The sequence below is a fragment of the Zingiber officinale genome, chromosome 11A (assembly GCF_018446385.1).
Source record: "Zingiber officinale cultivar Zhangliang chromosome 11A, Zo_v1.1, whole genome shotgun sequence".
Taxonomy (NCBI): domain Eukaryota; kingdom Viridiplantae; phylum Streptophyta; class Magnoliopsida; order Zingiberales; family Zingiberaceae; genus Zingiber; species Zingiber officinale.
The window spans coordinates 48,532,785-48,554,115 of NC_056006.1; the positions used below are offsets into that span (position 1 = coordinate 48,532,785).

General features: G+C 41.9%; 1 protein-coding gene across 1 annotated transcript; it reads right to left on the reverse strand.

The window, feature by feature from the left end:
* Positions 1-17,171: 17,171 nt before the first annotated feature.
* LOC122030869 (thaumatin-like protein) lies at positions 17,172-18,252 on the reverse strand. Its single transcript, XM_042589917.1, has one exon. The coding sequence runs from the start codon at positions 18,114-18,116 to the stop codon at positions 17,361-17,363; it is 756 nt and encodes a 251-aa protein (XP_042445851.1). The 5' UTR covers positions 18,117-18,252; the 3' UTR covers positions 17,172-17,360.
* Positions 18,253-21,331: the final 3,079 nt, after the last annotated feature.

The window sequence follows — 21,331 nt, forward strand, 5'->3', positions numbered from 1 at the left end:
GTAAGATAAAGAAGATATAGCGCTAACTTTAGTAGGATTGTGAGATATCGGAAAATTTAATTAATAGGGATATTTGGAAAATAGCCTTATAGATTTTTTCTGAAATTTTTAGAAATTTTCTGGAAATTTTTCGGAGCTTGTACGGAGGGTTTTTGAGAGGATCGATCGGTGGATTCGGATAAAGCCTGTTTGGGATACCCGTTTAAGAGAGAAAATGTTTTTATTATATAATTCTTTTTCTTTTATTTTCTCCCCAAATCGCCGTTTCCCCCAAACCATTGCCGATCCCGGCCCTCTCTTCCCCGACTCCTCTCTGCCCTATCCTCTCGTCTCTGCTCTGACGACGCTGACGCTGACGCCAAGGAGTAGATCGCCGGCAGCAATCTTCCTCTTCCGAGCTCTGTCGAACTCAAGCGTCGGTCTTTCCCTCACGTTGCCCTCGATTGCTATGGCAGACATCAGATGCCAACCAACGAGCCGATCCTCTCTCGCGTGGACGACACGACGCCGATGATCGTCGGTATAGACCTATCCTCGGAGCTTGCCGGAGATTAATCAAGGAGACACGGATCATCTTGATTTTCTCTTCTCAACCCTTCCCCGATCTTGCCTCTCGGTTCTGCCGATCCTTTCTTCCCCGATCTGATCGCCGGCTTGAAGATGCCCTAGGGTTTCGAGGGTAAGCAACAGAAACCCTTCTTTCCTCTTGATACATTGTTGGATTCTTGTTGATTCACGGATTGGTGCTCTGTTCTGGTGTTGTTGTGATCCGATTGAATCCAGTAAGGTGAGGTGAGGTTCTGTTCTAAGGTTGATTTAGGATATTGAGATGATTGTGTGACTGATTCTTCCTTTCCCTTACTCACCAGAGGTATCCGGTTGGTGGACAACAGTTACATTAGGGCTGTGAGGTTCTGTTCTGATCTTGCGTAGTGTTCCCTTGCCGGCAGCACTTCAACCAGCATCACCAGTGGCTTTGGATCAAGAGCAGAGGTTTGAACTGAGGTAAGGAACAGGGAATTGATACATGATCATGTGTAGATTTGAACTAGGGTTAGGTATGTATTGAACTAGGAATAAATTTGATTACTAGTTGATACATGATTAGTATGATTAGATTTAATTGTTTAGATAAATCTAATGAAATGATTAGGGTTAAGGTAATTAACCCTAGTCAACTGTTAGATTTAATTTAGATATGGATTGCTAATCTAATTGGGATTAGGGATTAGGTAACTAATCCTAATTGACCGTTAGATTTAATTAGATAGGACAAGGTTGTGTGATTAGAGATTTGCCCTAATTTAGTTTTAGGGATTTTATTTAGCTATTCATTTGGATTTAGCTAAATAAAATATATATATTGTTTGACACAGGATTCTGATTCGAGACAGGTGTCTCGACGTTGGATTTGGCATGATACTACCTGCTATTTGAGGCAGGTACCCTTTGACTTATCTTTTGATACTGTCTTATGATATGCATAGTTTATATATAATTACTAGTGGTAGATGGTAGATTTATCTCTTCCCTGGTCTTAACTTAGTTGATACCTATCACATGCTTCCTCTATTAGTTACTTTACATTAGAATTGGATGCTTTTATCTTTTGCCATATATATATATGTTTATGGAGATGGATAAGTACATTTAGAGTTACTTTCCACTGGATTAGTTGTTGTAGGTACTTGTTCATGTTGTTGGATTTATGTTGCTTATATTATTCTGGTTATATATGTGTTTATCTTTTTGGTACCTACACATATGGAGGAGGATATGTCCAAGTATGACATACTGTAGCCGCATGCACCATATTGCCTGATTACATGCTGGGCGATTGACAACTCCATTATTGTTGAGCTCGTCGGCCAGCTACATGAGGGCCTGCACACAGCATGACCACTGCATGGGTAGTGGCACAACACTCAGGGTGTGTATGGCAGGTTGCTCGATGGTGCACCGCCGGGGTTGCAGTCGGGATCCCTCCCCGTCATTGTGTACCGGGAGATGAGAGCATTGCGCTCCCTCACTATGTTTGAGGCAGGAGGATAGGTGTACTCTGACAGCATCCCGTCCACTCGGTCACTCATCAGGGGTAGTGACGACAGAGTGCACGGTTGTCATAGCCCTACCCACTCGGTCTCACCATCGTGTGTGAGACGGCTGAGCATGGCAGTAGGGGTGACCAGGACATGTCATTTGCATCATATGCACAGATTGCATTATTTATGATTGATGCATTTTGGTGATTGCATATGATTGACATGCATACAGGTTATATGCTTTTACTCTGACTATTTTTATCTGTGTATGTCCACAGTCAGTTGCACAAGCCTCGCAGGTGAGTACAGTTTATTTCAGTTATGCATTTTCTTATTATTCTTGCTATAGACTGTACTTTATGCCTATTCCTGATTATTACAGTTTATTTCAGCTATGCATATCTGTTATACTGTTAGGAGACTGTACCGTAGGTTGTACTGTTAGGAAACTGTACTGTAGGCTCTATGGTTTAGTGTACTATACCATAGGATGTTATTGGTGGTTATATATTGTTGTACATATCTATTGGATTACCTGCTGAGTTCTTTGAACTCACCCCGTTGTTACTATTTTTCAGGTTGAGGCCGTCGGGAGATATTCCAGTCGCTAGCCCCATTATCGCGAGAATTTTCTTTGTCGGATTATATTTTGCTTTGGCATCTTATATACTTGTATTGTGGGTTTGTATTGTGGACATTGAACATTTGGGTTTGCTACTTTTGTTTTCCACTGCGGATTTTCTCACTACTTCATGGATTTGTTTTCTTCGTTGTAGTGGAGTAGGATGTTTACATATATCTACAAGGATTCTATATCGTTCTTCCTTATTAAACTGTGTGGATTGATTATATGTTGAGCTGTGTGGAATGTTGATATAAACTGCGTGGTTTGTTTCTTTTTTGTATTGTATTATTCCGGCCGTGTGTGCCAAGGTATAGATATATGCATTCTGGATTCATTTTGTCACCCGTACAGGGGAGATGCTGCCGAAATTTCTTCGGACGGGGACTACCTGGGACGTGACAATTCTTTTGGTATCAGAGCTGGCTCCGATTTCAGATTTTTGTGTCTTGGAGTTTGTTAGCGTATCTGGATTTTTGGGATTTTATCTGATACCAATTTATTTGGTATCAGAGCAAAATTTTTGATTTAGCTTGGATATTTCGGTATTTCAGATTTGTACGGATTTCTGTCGATTGTCTCGTTTCAGAATTTCGAGGTATTTTGACGAGGTTCTATTGGGGGCTAAGCAGCGATAGGACATCTCCAGATGGCAAACAGGTAAATTTAGGTAAATTTATAGTTCTTATACCTGTAGTGATATCTGGGTAACAGTTTGTTTACAGATATAACACATACATGTATTCCGGTACCGAGACGTGGGCGACCACTTAAGAGGTCGATAGATTCTCCTGAGACAGAGTCTTCAGAGAGGTCTGCTAGGCTTGAGTCTGTCCGTCAGGGGCAGACTCCTCAGGACATTGTGGGTACGTCTGCTTATCAGACCCCGACGGTTCCGACTTCAGAGGTACATACCTCGACTGTACCACGAGTGGTATCACCTTCAGTATACCCAGCACCCCCTCCAGTCGTGCCTACTACTGCGTACTTGAGGTATGAGATGAGGCAGAGATCTGGTGGGACACACAGCTCTCGATATTAGGCGAGCAGCATATTACTTGGGTGAGATTTAGGGAGGCATTCGAGAGTCAGTATTTTCCCCGCGCGTATCAGATGACACGTCAGCAGGATTTTCTGAGTCTTCGACAGCATAACCGCTCGGTGATGGAGTATAATGCCGAATTTAATCGGTTGGCCAGATTCTGTCCTGAGTTAGTTGTCGAGGACAGATCTCGTATGCTTCAGTTTGTCCAGGGATTAGGCGGGCATCTTCAGGGGAAGATTGTCGCTTTTGGTAGTTCATCATACACAGAGGCACTGGATAGAGCTCTTATGATTGAGTCTGCTCATCAGAGAGTGAATGCAGACAAGAAAAGGAAGCAGATTGATCGGACTTCCGGACAGATCCAGCAGCCACAGACTACGGGACAGTAGTAGAGCAGTCGTACTCCGACAGGTCAGGGTACTTCTGGGGCATCTAGCCGACTCCAGAAGTCAGGGCGTCTAGACGTTCCCGGTCTTCTTAGCAGAATCGGAAACTGTCCACTGGTGACTCTCAATACACCCGATGTGGATCCCGAGATCACATCATCTCGGCATGTGCTCTGGGACAGTCAGTTTACTATTATTGTAAACTGCTTGGGCACTAGAGCCGAGACTGTTCGCTGAAGGGTCAGCATGTTGCTTCCGGGATTTTTGTTCCAGGAGGACAGTTTGGTCAGTCCGGGACTCAGCGAGGCAGGCCGAAAGCCCAATCTTTGCATCGTCAACCAAGGACAGCTTCCCCTGTAGCAGCTGCATATGGCATGCACGGGCAGGAGCATTCCGGTGTCCATGTGGAGAACCCCACGGTATTCCGCCTGAGTGTTCTCCTGTATTATTCGTCAAGAAGAAGGATGATACTCTTAGGTTGTGCATCGATTATAGGCAGCCGAATGCAGTGACCGTCAGAAATAAGTACCCCTTGCCACGGATTGAGGATTTATTTGATTAGCTCAGAGATACATCAGTGTATTCTAAGATTGATCTGCGGTCTGGATATCATCAGCTGAGAGTTAGAGATTCTGATATTCAGAAGACAACATTTCCCACCAGATACGGACATTACAAGTTTTTGGTAATGCCCTTTGGGCTTACCAATACTCCTGCATTATTTATGGATCTGATGAACCATATCTTTCTGGAGTACCTAGATCAGTTTGTTATTGTGTTTATCGATGATATATTGATCTATTCGCGTTCTGAGGAGGAGCACGAACAGCATCTTCGCATAGTCTTGGAGACTTTACGACGACATCATCTGTAAACGAAGTTCAGCAAGTGTGCATTTTGGTTATTCTCAGTTGGTTTTCTGGGACACGTGGTGTCCAGCCGAGGTATCTCAATAGATTCACAGAAGATCGAGGCTATCACTAGCTGGGAGCAGCCGAAGTCAGTCCAGGAGATCCGTAGTTTCTTGGGACTTGCTGGATATTACAGACGATTCGTTGAGGGTTTCTCCAGTATTGCTATGCCGTTGACACGTCTGACTAGGAAAGGTGTGAAGTTCACGTGGTCAGAGGCTTCTGAGACCAGCTTCCAGGAGCTGAAGCGGAGATTAGTATCAGCACCAGTTTTGGTTTTACCTTCTGGTGATGACGGATTCGTACTTTACGCAGACGCATCTCTTCAGGGCTTGAGCGTTATTTTAATGCAGCATGGTAGGGTAGTCTCCTATGCTTCTCGTTAGTTGAAGGAGCATGAGAAGAACTACCCAGTACATGATTTAGAGCTAGCAGCTATTATCTTTGCTTTGAAGATTTGGCGACATCATCTTTATGGTATTACTTTTGAGATTCTTATTGATCATAAGAGTCTCAAATATATTTTTACACAGAACGAACTCAATCTCCGACAGAGGAGATGGATGGAGTTTCTGAAGGATTATTATTGTATTATTAGCTACCATCCTGGTAAAACTAATGTGGTTGCTGATACACTTAGCAGGAAGTCCAGAGGGACTTTAGTTTGTCACCGAGTTTTAGTCACGGACTTGATTCAGGGATTCTCCGAGTTGGGCCTTGAGGAACAGGGACGGACAAAGTAGGGTATTCTTGTTATCATGGTTGCTCGGTCATCGATCAGGATGAGGATTCGAGAGGCCTAGGCCGGAGATCAGTATTTACAGTTCATTGGCAGCCATATAGCTTCCGGACAGCAGACCGAGTTTACACGAGATGACGAGGGTATTGTTTATTTCCGAGGCAGATTATGTATACCTCAGTCTCACCCGGTCATGGAGGAGTTACTTCAGGAGACTCATCGTTCTAGATTTGCTATCCACCCAGGTAGGACCCGTATGTTTCATGATTTGAGGCGTTCCTATTGGTGGAACGGTATGAAGAAAGACATCGCAGAGTTTGTAGCTAGATGTCTTGTCTATCAGCAAGTGAAGGCTGAGCACCAAAGACCTACTGGTTTACTTCAGAGGATCCCTATTCCAGAGTGGAAGTGGGAGCATATTACTATGGAATTTGTGGTAGGATTGCCTATGACTCGACGAGGTCATGATGCGATTTGGGTAATCATTGATCGATTTACCAAATCCGCACATTTTATAGCGATCCGGAAGACTGATTCTCTGGATCGATTAGCAGAGTTATACTGTCGTGAGATTATCAGGTAGCATGGTGTTCCTTTGAGTATTATATCAGATATAGACCCACGATTCACGTCCCGGTTCTGACAGAGTCTGCAGCAGGCCTTGGGCACAGAGCTTCGTTTCAGTACGGCCTTCCATCCGCAGACAGATGGGCAGTCAAAGCGGACTATTCAGACTTTGGAGGATTTGCTGAGGTCTTGTGTTATGGACTTCGGAGGCAGCTGGGAGGACCACCTGCCATTAGTGGAGTTCGCCTACAACAACAGCTATCATTCGGCTATCCAGATGACACCGTTTGAGGCTTTGTATGGTAGACCTTGTTGGACACCCACCCTCTGGGAAGAGGTTGGGGAAGCCCAGTTGGTAGGACCTCAGAGAGCTTAGCAGGAGGCAGAGTTGATTCGTACTATCAGACGGAGGATGCTAGAGGCTCAGGACTGTTAGAAGAGTTATGTTAATCAGCGACGGAGACCCCTAGAGTTCTCTATTGGTGATCATATATTTTTGAGAGTTTCACCCACGAAAGGGGTGAAGAGATTTGGTCTTCGAGGTAAGTTAGCTCCACGATATATTGGGCCATTCCAGATCTTGGAGAGGATTGGAGCAATAGCATACCACCTGACGCTCTCCTCATTCATGTATCTATGATGAGGAGAGACGTATCTGACCCAGTACATCTTCTGTCAGATATATCAGTTCCTATTCAGCCTGACGTCACTTACGAGGAGGTTCCTGTACGGATTCTGGACCATAGAGAACGTCAGTTGCGGAACCAGACTGTCCGGCTGGTTAAAGTCGGATGGCAGCATCAGTCTGAGGAGGAGGCTACTTGGGAGCAGGAGGATACGATCCGAGCTTGATAACCTCAACTTTTTACTTGAGGTATATGGGTTAGAGTTCCTTCCAGAATTTATATTGTTTGGTTATATTCTAGTGTTTGTCGTTGATTATAGCGAAATTTGGGGACCAAATTTTAATTAGTAGGGGAGGATGTGAGATGTCGGAAAATTTAATTAATAGGGTTATTTGGAAAATAGCCTTATAGAATTTTTCCAGAATTTTAAGAAATTTTCTGGGAATTTTTCGGAGCTCGTACGGAGGGTTTTGAGGGGATCGATCTGCGGGTTCGGATAAAGCCTGTTTGGGATACCCGTTTAAGGGAGGAAATGTTTTTATTATATAATTCTTTTTCTTTTATTTTCTCCCCAAATCGCCGTTTCCCCCAAACCATTGCAGACTCGGCCCTCTCTTCCCCGACTCCTCTGTGCCCTATCCTCTCGTCTCTGCTCCGACGACGACGACGCCGACGCCAAGGAGTAGATCGCCGGCAGCAATCTTCCTCTTCCGAGCTCCGTCGAACTCAAGCGCCGGTCTTTCCCTCGCGTTGCCCTCGGTTGCTATGGCCGACATCAGATGCCAGCCAACGAGCCGATCCTCTCTCGCGTGGACGACACGACGCCGATGATCGCCGGTGTAGACCTATCCTCGGAGCTTGCCGAAGATCAATCAAGGAGACACGGATCATCTTGATTTTCTCTTCTCAACCCTTCCCCGATCTTGCCTCTCGGTTCTGCCGATCCTTTCTTCCCCGATCTGATCGCTGGCTTGAAGATGCCCTAGGGTTTTGAGGGTAAGCAACCAAAACCCTTCTTTCCTCTTGATACATTATTGGATTCTTGTTGATTCACAGATTGGTGCTCTGTTCTAGTGTTGTTGTGATCCGCGATTAAATCCAGTAAGGTGAGGTGAGGTTCTGTTCTAAGGTTGATTTAGGATATTGAGATGATTGTGTGACCGATTCTTCCTTTCCCTTACTCACCAGAGGTATCCGGTTGGTGGACAGCAGCTACATTAGGGTTGTGAGGTTCTGTTCTGTTCTTGCTGTGGTGTTCCCTTGCCGGCAGCACTTCAACCAGCATCACCAGTGGCTTTGGATCAAGAGCAGAGGTTTGAACTGAGGTAAGTAACAAGGAATTGATACATGATCATGTGTAGATTTAAACTAGGGTTAGGTATGTATTGAACTAGGAATAAATTTGATTACTAGTTGATACATGATTAGTATGATTAAATTTAATTGTTTAGATAAATCTAATGAAATGATTAGGGTTAAGGTAATTAACCCTAGTCAACTGCTAGATTTAATTTAGATATGGATTGCTAATCTAATTGGGATTAGGGATTAGGGATTAGGTAACTAATCTTAATTGACCGTTAGATTTAATTAGATAGGACAAGGTTGTGTGATTAGGGTTTTGCCCTAATTTAGTTTTAGGGATTTTATTTAGCTATTCATTTGGATTTAGCTAAATAAAATATATATATTGTTTGACACAGGACTCTGATTCGAGACAGGCGTCTCGACGTTGGATTTGGGGTGATACTACCTACTATTTGAGGCGGGTACCCTTTGACTTATCTTTTGATACTGTCTTATGATATGCATAGTTTATATATAATTACTAGTGGTAGATGGTAGATTTATCTCTTCCCTGGTCTTAGCTTAGTTGATACCTGTCACATGCTTCCTCTATTAGTTGCTTTACTTTAGAATTGGATGCTTTTATCTTTTGCCATGTATATATATGTTTATGGAGATGGATAGGTACATTTAGAGTTACTTTCCACTGGATTAGTTGTTGTAGGTACTTGTTCATGTTGTTGGATTTATGTTGCTTATATTATTCTGGTTATATATGTGTTTATCTTTTTGGCACCTACACATATGGAGGAGGATATGTCCAGGTATGACATACTGTAGCTGCATGCACCATATTGCATGATTGCATGCTGGGTGATTGACAACTCCATTATTGTTGAGCTCGTTGGTCGGCTACATGAGGGCCTACACATGGCGTGACCACTGCATGGGTAGTGGCACAGCACTTAGGGTGTGTATGGCAAGTTGCTCAGTGGTGCACCGCCGGGGTGCTCATGGGTAGCACGATACAGCGGGGTTGCAGCCGGGATCCCTCCCCATATGAGAGCATTGGCTCCCTCACTATGTTTGAGGTAGGAGGATAGGTGTACTCCGGCAGCATCCCGTCCACTCGGTCACTCATCAGGGGTAGTGACGGCAGAGTGCACGGTTGTCATAGCCCTACCTACTCGGTCTCACCATTATGTGTGAGCCGGCTGAGCATGGCGGTAGGGGTGACCAGGACATGTCATTTGCATCATATGCACAGATTGCATTATTTATGATTGATGCATTTTGGTGATTACATATGATTGACATGCATACAGGTTATATGCTTTTTCTCTGACTATTTTTATCTGTGTATGTTCACAGTCAGTTGCACAAGTCTCGCAGTGAGTACAGTTTATTTCAGTTATGCATTTTCTTATTATTCTTGCTATAGACTGTACTTTATGCCTATTGCTGGTTATTACAGTTTATTTCAGCTATGCATATCTGTTATACTGTTAGGAGACTGTACCGTAGGTTGTACTGTTAGGAAACTGTACTGTAGGCTCTATGGTTTAGTGTACTGTACCATAGGATGTTACTGGTGGTTATATATTACTGTACATATCTATTGGATTACCTGCTGAGTTCTTTGAACTCACCCCGTTGTTACTATTTTTCAGGTTGAGGCCGTCGGGAGATATTCCAGTCGCTAGCCCCATTATCGCGAGGATTTTCTTTGTCGGATTATATTTTGCTTTTGCATCTTATATACTTGTATTGTGGGTTTGTATTGTGGACATTGAACATTCTGGTTTGCTACTTTTGTTTTCCGCTGCGGATTTTCTCACTACTTCGTGGATTTGTTTTCTTCGTTGTAGTGGAGTAGGATGTTTACATATATCTTCGAGGATTCTTACCTTGTCAATATATGTACTCTGACTTAGGCCAAGCAATCTCTTAGATCTATCTCTATAGATCTGTATCTCTACAATGCGGGATGCCTCACCTAAGTCCTTCATTGAGAAACATGTCCCTAGCCAAGTCTTGACAGATTGTAGCAAAGGGATGTCTTTCCCAATGAGTAGTATGTCATCTACATACAATATGAGGAAGACAACTATGTCCCCTACAACATTCTTGTAGACACAAGGTTCATCTTCATTCTTGATGAAACCAAACTGTTTGATCGCATCATCGAATCGAAGATTCCAGCTCCGAGAAGTTTGCTTTAGTCCATAAATGGACCTATGCAGCTTGCATACTCTGCTAGTATGCTGTGGATCTACAAAACCCTCAGGTTGTGTCATGTACACATCCTTGAGCAGGTTTCCATTCAGAAACACGGTTTTGACATCCATCTGCCATATCTCATAGTCATGGTATGCTGCAATAGCAAGCATGATCCGAATGGATTTAAACAACGCTACTGGAGAAAAGGTTTCATCATAGTCAATACCATGAATTTGCTTGAAACCTTTAGCTACCAAGCGACCCTTATAGATAAGTCCATCCATGTTAGTCTTTCTCTTAAAGACTCACTTACACCCAATGGGTTTTACCCCATTCAGGTGGATCAACCAAAGTCCATACTTGGTTGGTGTACATGGATTCCATTTCGGATCTCATGGCCTCTAGCCATTTCTCCGAATCTGGTCTCATCACAGCTTCCTGACAGGTGGTAGGCTCAACCTCTATGAGCACAATGTCATCATGGTCAGACAAGAGAAATGAGTATCTCTTAGGCTGACGACGTACCCTATTAGACCTGCGAAGAGATATGTCTACTTGAACTGGTTGTTGTTCCTCAACTCTTTGTGGAACAACATCATCCACAACACTTTGTGGTTCCAGTTCAACTTCCATCGAGGCCTCAGTGCTATGGTCCGCATATTGAACTTCTTCAAGATCGAACGTACTCCCACTAGTCTTTCTAGAAAGACTCCAGTCTTTGCCACAACTAGCTTGTGCTGACTAGAAATATAGAAGTAATATCCCTTAGTTTCCTTGGGATATCCAATAAAGTAGCACTTGTCGGATTTGAGTCCTAATTTATATGAGACTTAACATCTAACGTAAGCCTCACAACTCCAAATCCTCATAAAAGACACCTGGGCATCTCTCCCAGTCCATATCCTATATGGTGTCTTTATTACGGCCTTGGATGGAACTCGGTTGAGTATAAAAGCTGCCGTGTCTAGAGCATAGCCCCAAAGGAATGTCGGAAGATCTGTGTGACTCATCATAGATCGTACCATATCTAATAAGGTACGATTCCTCCTTTCGGATACACCATTCCACTGTGGTGTTCCAGGAGGAGTGAGTTGGGATAGAATCCCACACTCAGCTAGGTAGTCACGAAACTCATGGCTAAGGTATTCTCCACCTCGATCTGATCGAAGTATCTTAATACTCTTGCCAAGCTGGTTCTGTACTTCATTCTTGAATTCTTTGAACTTTTCAAAGGATTCTGACTTATGTGTCATCAAGTACACATAACCATATCTACTGAAGTCATCAGTAAATGTGATGAAGTACCTATAACCGCCTCTAGTAGCGACATTGAAAGGGCCACATACATCACAATGTATGAGTCCTAACAAATCAGTCGCTCTTTCGCTACGCCCACTAAAGGGAGTCTTGGTCATCTTGCCAAGTAGGCATGACTCGCACGTCTCATAAGATTCAAAATCAAATGATCCTTATGGAGCTGGGATAAGCGCTTGTCATTTATATGACCTAAGCGACAGTGCCAGAGATAGGTTTGGTTCACGTCATTTGACTTGAACCTCTTGGTATTTATGTTATAGATAGGGCTTTCAAGGTCTAGAATGTAGAGTCCGTTCATCAGAGGTGCATTACAATAGAACATATCTTTTAAATAAACAGAACAACATTTTTCCTTAATTATAAAAGAGAAACCTTTCTTGTCCAAACAAGAAACAGAAATTATGTTCTTAGTTAATGCAGACACATAACAACATTCATATAATTCTAATACAAGCCCAGAGGGCAGAGATAGATGATAAGTTCCTACAGCAACAACAGCAACCCGTGCTCCATTGTCTACACGTAGGTCTATCTCGCCCTTTGTCAATGCTCTGCTATTTCTCAGCGTTTGTACATTAGTACAAATGTGAGAAGCACATCCGGTATCTAATACCCACGATGAAGAAATAGAGAGGTTGACTTCTATAACATTTATACCTGAAGTAGAAATCTTATTTCTCTTCTTCTTAAGATCTTCCAGGTATCCTGTGAAGTTCCTCTTCCAGTGCCCTGCTTGTCCTTGATATAGTTGACGAAGATGTTCAACTATATCATAAGCAGTCATCAACTCATGTTGCTTCTAAAGCTCAGAGTTCATGGTTGCGAGCATAAGACATGACACATCTAATGCGTCATCTTGATACTTCTTGTAAGCGTCACGATCAGCTTGCGTGACAGTGGCAGGAGGTGCCTCGGGAATGGGCTGCTCCAGGACATACAGTTTACGTTCCTGGGTGAGAACTATTCTCAAGTTCCTGTACCAGTCAAGGAAATTTGCTCCGTTGAGCTTGTCCTTCTCAAGGACAGAACGCTGGGAGAAAGAGTTCGTATTCGACGTCATGGTTATCTACAACAGATAAATGCAGAAAATGAATATCATATTCTTTTAAATCATTTAATTAGGCCTTTAACTAAATGATGCCCCCACTGAATTATATAATTTTTGTAGAATCAAGTGAGTGATGTGGTCAAACCACACTTACTAGATTCTAACTAGCTATAATTCGTGTGGGACAAGATCCACATTATATTACGCCTTGAATTAGCTTTGTCTAAATCGCCCAAGACTTAGTATGATCGGTAGGTAACAATTTACCAATTACATCTCTATGCAACTCTTATTTATAGGATCATTATCCACAGTTATATTAAAACTTGAGTTAGCTTTGGCTAATACGCCCAAGAATTAATATAAATGTGATTTATGTCCTATCTTTCCAACCGTTGGAAGAATGCCTATAGTTGTACTCGATCCAACCGAGTTAACTAGGAATACTCAATCTAATTGAGTTTGTATTCACCCATGCATTGATAAGCGGGACCAAGATTGTCCCTCCGTACCCTACCAAGATAATATGTGTTGCTCTGCTTTGGCAGATTTAACAATACATGTGATCGAGGTAGTGATAGGTATCACGGCACGGTAGACATTAGAGTTGACGTGATTTAGATCTAATCTAAACGATGATGTGTATCATATACTCGATAGATCTAATCTAATCGAAGGGTGCATCATGTGCACGACTTAGATCTAATCTAATCGTTAGGCACTAATTAATTACTTAATCATGCATCACATATACACAAGCAATTAATTAAATTAATTCGTGATTAGTCATGGCCCTACTACGATCTTCTCAAGCCAATGAGAAGATCGAATGGCCAACCTAGGGTCAACAGCTTCTCAAGCTCCTCCCTTTGACCACCTTGTGTTGCTCGCGCCCTCCTCGTAACTCCGTCTCGAGTGGACCTTCCATCGCTCCAATTTTGTACATTACAATTTTGAAACTCGAGTTACATTCGAGTCTAAACTAATTTACAACAATAATATAAAATAGAGAAAGGCACGACGCGAAAGTCGCGAATAAAAATACAACACGCACATCACATCACGGCACGCAGGCCGTATTATGAATTACAACACATTTATTCCAATCCAATTGGGTCTTTTGGGCCATGACTATCATAAATTATACATAATTCAAAATTATGTATTTTCTATAATTTTCTGCAATTTTAATACCAATTTTTACAATTTTTACGAGTAAAAATTCTCGACGGTCCCGTTTAGCAATTTTCGGGCGCAATCGCGGAATGAATCCCCTTGCAGGGCCAGGGGCAGCGTCCCTACCCGCGATCTAACCATCGCGAGAGTTCCTTACCGATCCGACAGCGCCTTAGCCCGCTGTCCCAAAAAGTTTTGGGGCGAAATCTTGCCGTTTCGGAAAAATCTTCTCGGTAGTCGAAGCCTACAAGTGTCGAAACACTGTGCTTCGCTTCTACGAGAAAATTACTCATAAAAATCCATAAAAACTTAAATTTACAGAAAATCATAGAAGCTATATTTTTCATAAAAATCAAAAATAAACTCGTACAAGTCTTCGCACGTGGCTCTGATACCATTGTTGGGTTTTTCGGGCCACGAAAACTGCTTTTTCGCGTCGCGGAAACCCCCGCCACCGGATCCGTGCGAAGATAAAACTTTCAAAAAACTTACGAGTACGAGTTTCTAAACCTCGATCTACAATAGATCTATAAAGGAGAAGGAATATACCCTTGATGCGAAGCCCTTCACAATCCCTCTTGTCCTCGGTTCGCCGGATCTCGAAAGTGTCAAAGTAGACACTTCTCTATGTGTATCCACACAAGCAAGAGATAGAGAAAAACCTCTAAGGATGTGCTAGCAACCTAAGAAATCAGTAAGAGAGGGGAGGGAGAGCAAGAAGAAAAAAACTCTAGAGGAAGAAGAAGGAGTGAATGAGAATGAATGAATACACCTTGTGTAACTCACACACATGTAACCTCCCAAAAAGTGGCCGGCCACTTTGCTTCTAAAACTCCCATGGAATATCAAGAGCCAAGTCTCTTGATCTCCTCCATGACGTGGCATTTGGTCAAGTCAAACTTGACCAAATGAAGAAGCCTTGATGATGTGGCATTGGTCAAGTAAAAGACAAGTCAAAACTTGACTCTTCATCTTCCTACTTAAGTCAAGTCAAACTTGACCACTTCTCTCCCTTGGTTGATCTAATCTAACCATTAGTTCAAGTCAATTTTAATTTAATGAATCTCTATTCATTGAATTAAATTAATTCAATGAGTCTAAATTCAAATTAGACTCATCTAATACATGAATCAAATTGAGTCCAACTCAACTAGCCTACTTTGGATTATTCTTAATCCAATTTGATTCATCATATGAACCTAATCATTTAGGTTCATCAAATGAACATAATCTCCATCTAATTGCCCTTTGTGTGTGACCTTATAGGTTCTTATAACGTTGGTAATGCTCCTAAACCCTTTTAGAAGCATAAGTAATGAGCGGTATCTAGCAACATATCATTACTACCCAAGTTATAAGAATGTTAAAATTCAACATCACCTTGTGACTATTAATTGTGACTCCTCACAATATATGACAAATGTCCTTATATACTAGACATCTAGATTGATCAATGTAAGGTATAGACCGTGTCATCCTCTGACCAATCTAAATCTTGATCTCCAAGTAGACTCACTAAATAAAATGAGCTCAATATTTCATATTGACTCATTTGAACATGACCATGCATTTTGTGGTCTCACTCTATCAAGAATATCGATGTCGCTCTCGTCATATAGGAGGGATAGATCTCATATACATCACTCACATCCCTATGCATAATTCGTTACATACCCAGTAATCGCCTTTATAGTCCACCTAGTTACGGGTGACGTTTGACGAAACTAAAGTACATAACTCCTTATATAAGGATCCATGGTGACTTCAAGTCCAAGGACTAATAGTCATACTAATAGCCACATGAGAAAGTATATGATACTCATATAACGATCCATGATACTTTCTCATGGCGGGTCATTCAGTATACATTCTCCAATGCATACCCATGTGTCAACTTGATATCTCTATATCCATGACTTGTGAGATCAAGTCATCGAGTTGACCTACATGCTAGTCTTATTGCATTAACATTGTCCTTGAATGTTAACACTTGACTAGGAATGATTAAGAGTAGTGTTCCCTATATCATCTCACTATCGGTTCAACTAACCGATTGATATAGGTGAGAACCTTCTACTCAAGGATGCTATTATACTTAGTTTATTTGACACCAATATAAGTAAGTATAATAACTAAAATACATGTCTTTATTTATATAAGAATATGATATAACAAGTTCATAATACAATTATCAAATGATTAATTCTAGAACTCTAACTAATAAATATATATAAATATATAAAATAAGTACAGAGCTCAAATGTAACACAATGAAATGAAAAAGAATGTTTTTAAGAGATATGATGGAATGACGTACATTTGAAATATAGAAATTATTTTTAAATTAAATTTTCTAATAGTGAAGGGATATAAGGAAAAGGCCATTTAATACGCTCTTTGATTACCGAAGTAGATGCCTGATATAAATTTTTTTATAATTAAACATGAGATTAATTTCTTAATAGATATATATCATTAAGAAAAAAATCTCATCTATATTTTAATCATGTGACAATCAATTATAAATTAATATATGAAAAATATAACTCTTTCCAGCTGCAATTGTCAGAAAGGTAAGCCTATCACGTGAACATCGAAATTGATGCCCACGTCCAGCTACAGCCGGTAGGACCTTGTGGCAGACAATTCATTTACCCGTTCTCGTTTTGGTGTTTATTCCATTACCCATGAAAGAGTCCTGTGAGTCAGTTTTTGTTTTTTTGAGCTGGATGTTATGTGAGGTGGACATTTCTCAGGTTATTTTATTCATAAAGTTAACGTGACTATTTTTTTTTTTTTGTTAAGTCACATCTTTTTCCGAAAAGAACACTTATGGATGCCTCTTTAATTTTTACCAAAACTTTTTTTTCCAACAGCCTTGTAACTTTCAGTAATGCTCCTTTATTGACCATCAGTTACGCTGGGAAAGCAACCCTAGCCCTGGTGATACATTTAACTTTCTTTCACTAATTCATGGTAGTTAGATTTATTGTGTTCAGAAATGCTAAACTTTGTCAAGAGTCAAATGAAAAATCATTCAGAAAATACCCCAAGCAAGGGTTGATTAACGTAGTAACTCTAAATGTGGATGATTCATTTCGATCCATAACCTAATATGATAATACCCCCATAAATTACTCAAGAACAAAGCAGAACAGGAGAGCGAGTTTTGCAAGAAAAGCACGTGCAAGGTAAAGATCAAGTAAAGACCTACCGGCGGCAGACCATATCACATAACATCCACGAGATGCAGATAGCAGTTCACCGACTAGTACATTTCTCCTAATGGATGAATATTTTAGATTGAAGATCCAGACCATCACTACGCTTCTAGTACTACCATCAAGTAGCAACTAACTATGAAAGTGAGTAATCTAGCGCTGAGGGCAAAAAGTGATGAGGTAGCTGGCGCCGGTGCAGGTGAGAATGCTGGTGGGGTCATCGTAGGCGTAGGAGTAGGCTCGGGGGCACGCTGCCTTGAACAACCTCGAGTAAGCCGTGGGTTTGCACTGCTGCGGGCCCCCGAAGCTGCCGGTGCAGCAGTACCGCGGGGATCCGAAGGCGGAGCAAGCGCTCTTGCATGCGACTACGCGGTTGTCGCTGCCGCCGCGCACTGCCAGGCCCGCGGGGCAGACCTCATTCAGGTCGCTGACGCATCCGGCACGGCCGCACCGCCCGCTGCTCCCGCGGAAGGGCGTCATTGACATGCCGAGGTTGTAGCCGTCCACAAGGCTGACGTCGTAGAAATCCTGAGCGCGGCCGTCACCAAGGGTGATCTCCGCCAGTGTCGCAGGCGGCGCGCCGCCGAGGCCATTGCAGAAGAGAGAACCACCGCAGTCGCCGGTGGCGCAGCGGCCGCGTCCATTGGCGGGGTGGAAGTCGCAGCCCTGGCGGCCCCAGACTCGGCCAGACCAGCCGTCGGGGAGACTGACGGAATAAGCCTGGTTGGGAAGAAGCTGAAAGCCACCGCGGGCGAGAACTGGCTTGCCAGCGCTGGGTTGGATGCCCGGCCACACAGTCTCCCGGCACTTGTTGTAGAAGGCGAGCGAGGCGGCCGATGACAAGCCAGCATTGACGAGGACTAAAACAGAAAGGAGAAAGCACGAGAGCGATGTGAGGCGGAACTCCATGGACTCCTCTCTTCTTCACGTCCCTCTCTTTCTCACAACGGCGCTAACTTTGACTGGTTCGAAGAAAGGAGCAGAGAACAAGGGGAGGCGGCTACGCTCACCCGAGAAAGGAGCAGAGAACAAGAAAGGACAAGAGGTAGGGGCATTAAATGATGCTGAGTTCCCACATTCATAATTGGTAACTGAGCAGCGCTACATGACAAACTAAAAGTCTGACAGGTTTTTTTTTTCGCTAGCGACCAGAAGGGAAGGGGAGGGAGTGTAGAACAACCTGGGCGTTGGGCTTTGGCCTTTGGGCTTTGGCCTTTGGCTTTGATCGTGCTCATCATACTGCACAAAGCAAATTCATGTTAATGATGTCAGTCCAGAGATGCATAAAAAAATTATTTTAAAAATTAATCAAAAATTAAATTATTATTTTAAAGAATTATAGGATTTTAAAAGATAATTAAAGTTAATTAATTTAATTAAATTTATCCGGATATTAAACTCCACTACAACCTCTTTTGTAGCAAGGAAAAAGAGTTTACAACAGAGTTAGGCAAAATGCATATAGAGGATAGGGTAGTTTTACTAAATACAAAGAAAAATATCAATCTATAACTTAATACATGAAATAGAGAGGTAAAAATATTTATCAATGTGTTGTCGATCTTCTCGAATTAAATCCTCGCTCTGGAGATGAATGAATCGTCAAAATGGATGAAGATGGTTGTTTTAGAATTTCTCCTAGAGGGGAAAAACCTCTGTTAGCAAGAACCCTAGAGCCAATCATTTGATGATTGTATTTTGGACTTATTGTATCATATTCTATATAAATAAAGGCATTTGGATTTTGGTTATTATACTTACTTGTATTGGTGCCAAATAAACTAAGTATAATAATGTCCTTGAGTAGATGGTTCTCACCTATATCAATCGGTTAGTTGAACCGATAATGAGATGATATAGGGAACACTACTCTTAATCATTCCTAGTCGAGTATTAACATTCAGGGACAATGTTAATGCAATAAGACTAGCATGTAGGTCAACTCGATGACTTGATCTCACAAGTCATGGATATGGAGATATCAAGTTGACACATGGGTATGCATTGGAGAATGTATACTGAATGACCCGCCATGAGAAAGTATCATGGATCGTTATATGAGTGTCATATACTTTCTCATGTGACTATTAGTATGACTATTGGTCCTTAGACCTGAAGTCACCATGGTTCCCTACATAAGGAGTTATGTACTTTGGTTTCGTCAAATGTCACCCGTAACTGGGTGAACTATAAAGGCAATTACTGGGTATATAACGAATTATGCAGATGAATGTGAGTGATGTAGATGAGATCTATCCCTCCCATATGACGGGAGCGACATCGGTATTCTTGATAGAGTTAGACCACGAAGTGCATGACCATGCCCAAATGAGTCAACATGAGATGTTGAGCTCATTTGATCGAGTGAGTCTACTTGAAGTTCAAGATTTAGATTGATTAGAGGATGACACGGTCTATGCCTCACATTGATCAATCTAGGTGTCTAGGATAGAAGGACAATGTCACATATTGTGAGGAGTCACAATTAGTAGTCACAAGGTGATGTTGGATCTCAACATTCTTGTAACATTGGGTAGTAATGATGTGTTGCTAGATATCGCTCATTACTTATGCTTCTAAATGAGTTCAGGGGCATTGCCAACGTTACAAGAACCTATAGGGTCACACACTAAGGACATTTAGATGGAGATTAGGTTCATATGATGAACCAAGAGGATTATTAGATTCATTTGATGAATCAAATTGGATTAAGAGTAATCCTAATTGGGCTAATTGAGTTAAACTCAAGTTGATTCATGTGTTTAATGAGTCTAATTTGGATTATGACTCATTAAATCAATTTAATTAAATGAATTAGATTCATTATATTAAATTGGCTTGAATTAAATGGTTGGATTAGATCAACCATGAGAGAGATTAAGTCAAGTTTGACTTGACTTGAGAGGAAGATGAAGAGTCAAGTTTGACTTGACTTTATGCTACCTCATTGGTGAGTGGGCAAGATGTGGACCAATGATAATGCTCCACATCATCATGCTTGCTTATGTGGAATGCCACCTCATGGGAGTTACCAAGAGTTGTGACTCTTGGCATTCCATGGGAGTTACTCATGCTCTTAATGTGGCCGGCCACATGAATGAGTGAGATAAGTTTCATTTTGGAATTAATCTCATTCATTCCTTCATCTTCTTCCTTGCTCCAATTTTGCTCTCCCTCTCCTCTCTTGGCCGAACCATCCAAAGGTGCTAGCACACCTTGTTTTGGTCATCTCCACCTAGTGTGTTCGTGTGGATACATATAGAGAAGTATCTATCCTTGATACTTTCGAGATCCGACGAATCTTGGACGAGCGGGATACGAAAAGGGCACGCATCGAAGGTAAAGATCTTCATCATGTAGATCTAGAAGTTTTGTAACTCGTACTCGTATGTCTTCCAATTTTTCTTCGCACGAGATCCGTTGGCTAGGGTGATTCAGGGTTTCCGCAACGCGAAAAAGCGATTTTCGCGGCCCGAAAAACCCAACAGTGGTATCGACCCAAATCTTTTTGGGACAGCGGGATAAGGCGCTCTTGGATCGCATAGGAGCAACTCGCGACGCAAGGGGATTTGCTTCGCGATTGCGCCCGAAATCGCTAATCGGGACCGCCGGGAAAAATTTACTCATAAAATCTGTAAAATTATGAAAAATTACAGAAAAATTATAGAAATATATAATTTTGAATTATATATTAATTTTGTGATAGTCATGGCCCAAAGACCCAATTCGATTGGACAATTGTGTTATAATTCATAATACGGCCTGCGTGCCGTTATGTGATGTGCGTGCTTGTATTTTATTTTTATTTTATTTTCGCGACCTGTGCGTCGTGCCTTTCTATTATTCTGGTTGTAAATTAGATTTAGACTCGAATGTAACTCGAGTTTCAAAAATTGTAATGTACAAATTTGGAGCTGTGGAAGGTCCACTCGAGACGGAGTTACAAGGAAGGCGCGAGCAACACAAGGTGGTCAAAAGGAAGGCGCTTGAGAAGTTGACCTTAGGTTGACCATCCGATCTTCTCATTGGCTTGAGAAGATCGTAGTAGGGTCATGACTAATCACAAAAACTTAGTTAATTACTTGTGTATATGATGCATGTTTAATTAAGTAATTAATTAGTGC

What these genes read in the sequence shown, in the direction of transcription:
- LOC122030869 (XM_042589917.1), bottom strand. Translation starts at nt 18,116, where the DNA reads ATGGAGTTCCGCCTCACATCGCTCTCGTGCTTTCTCCTTTCTGTTTTA.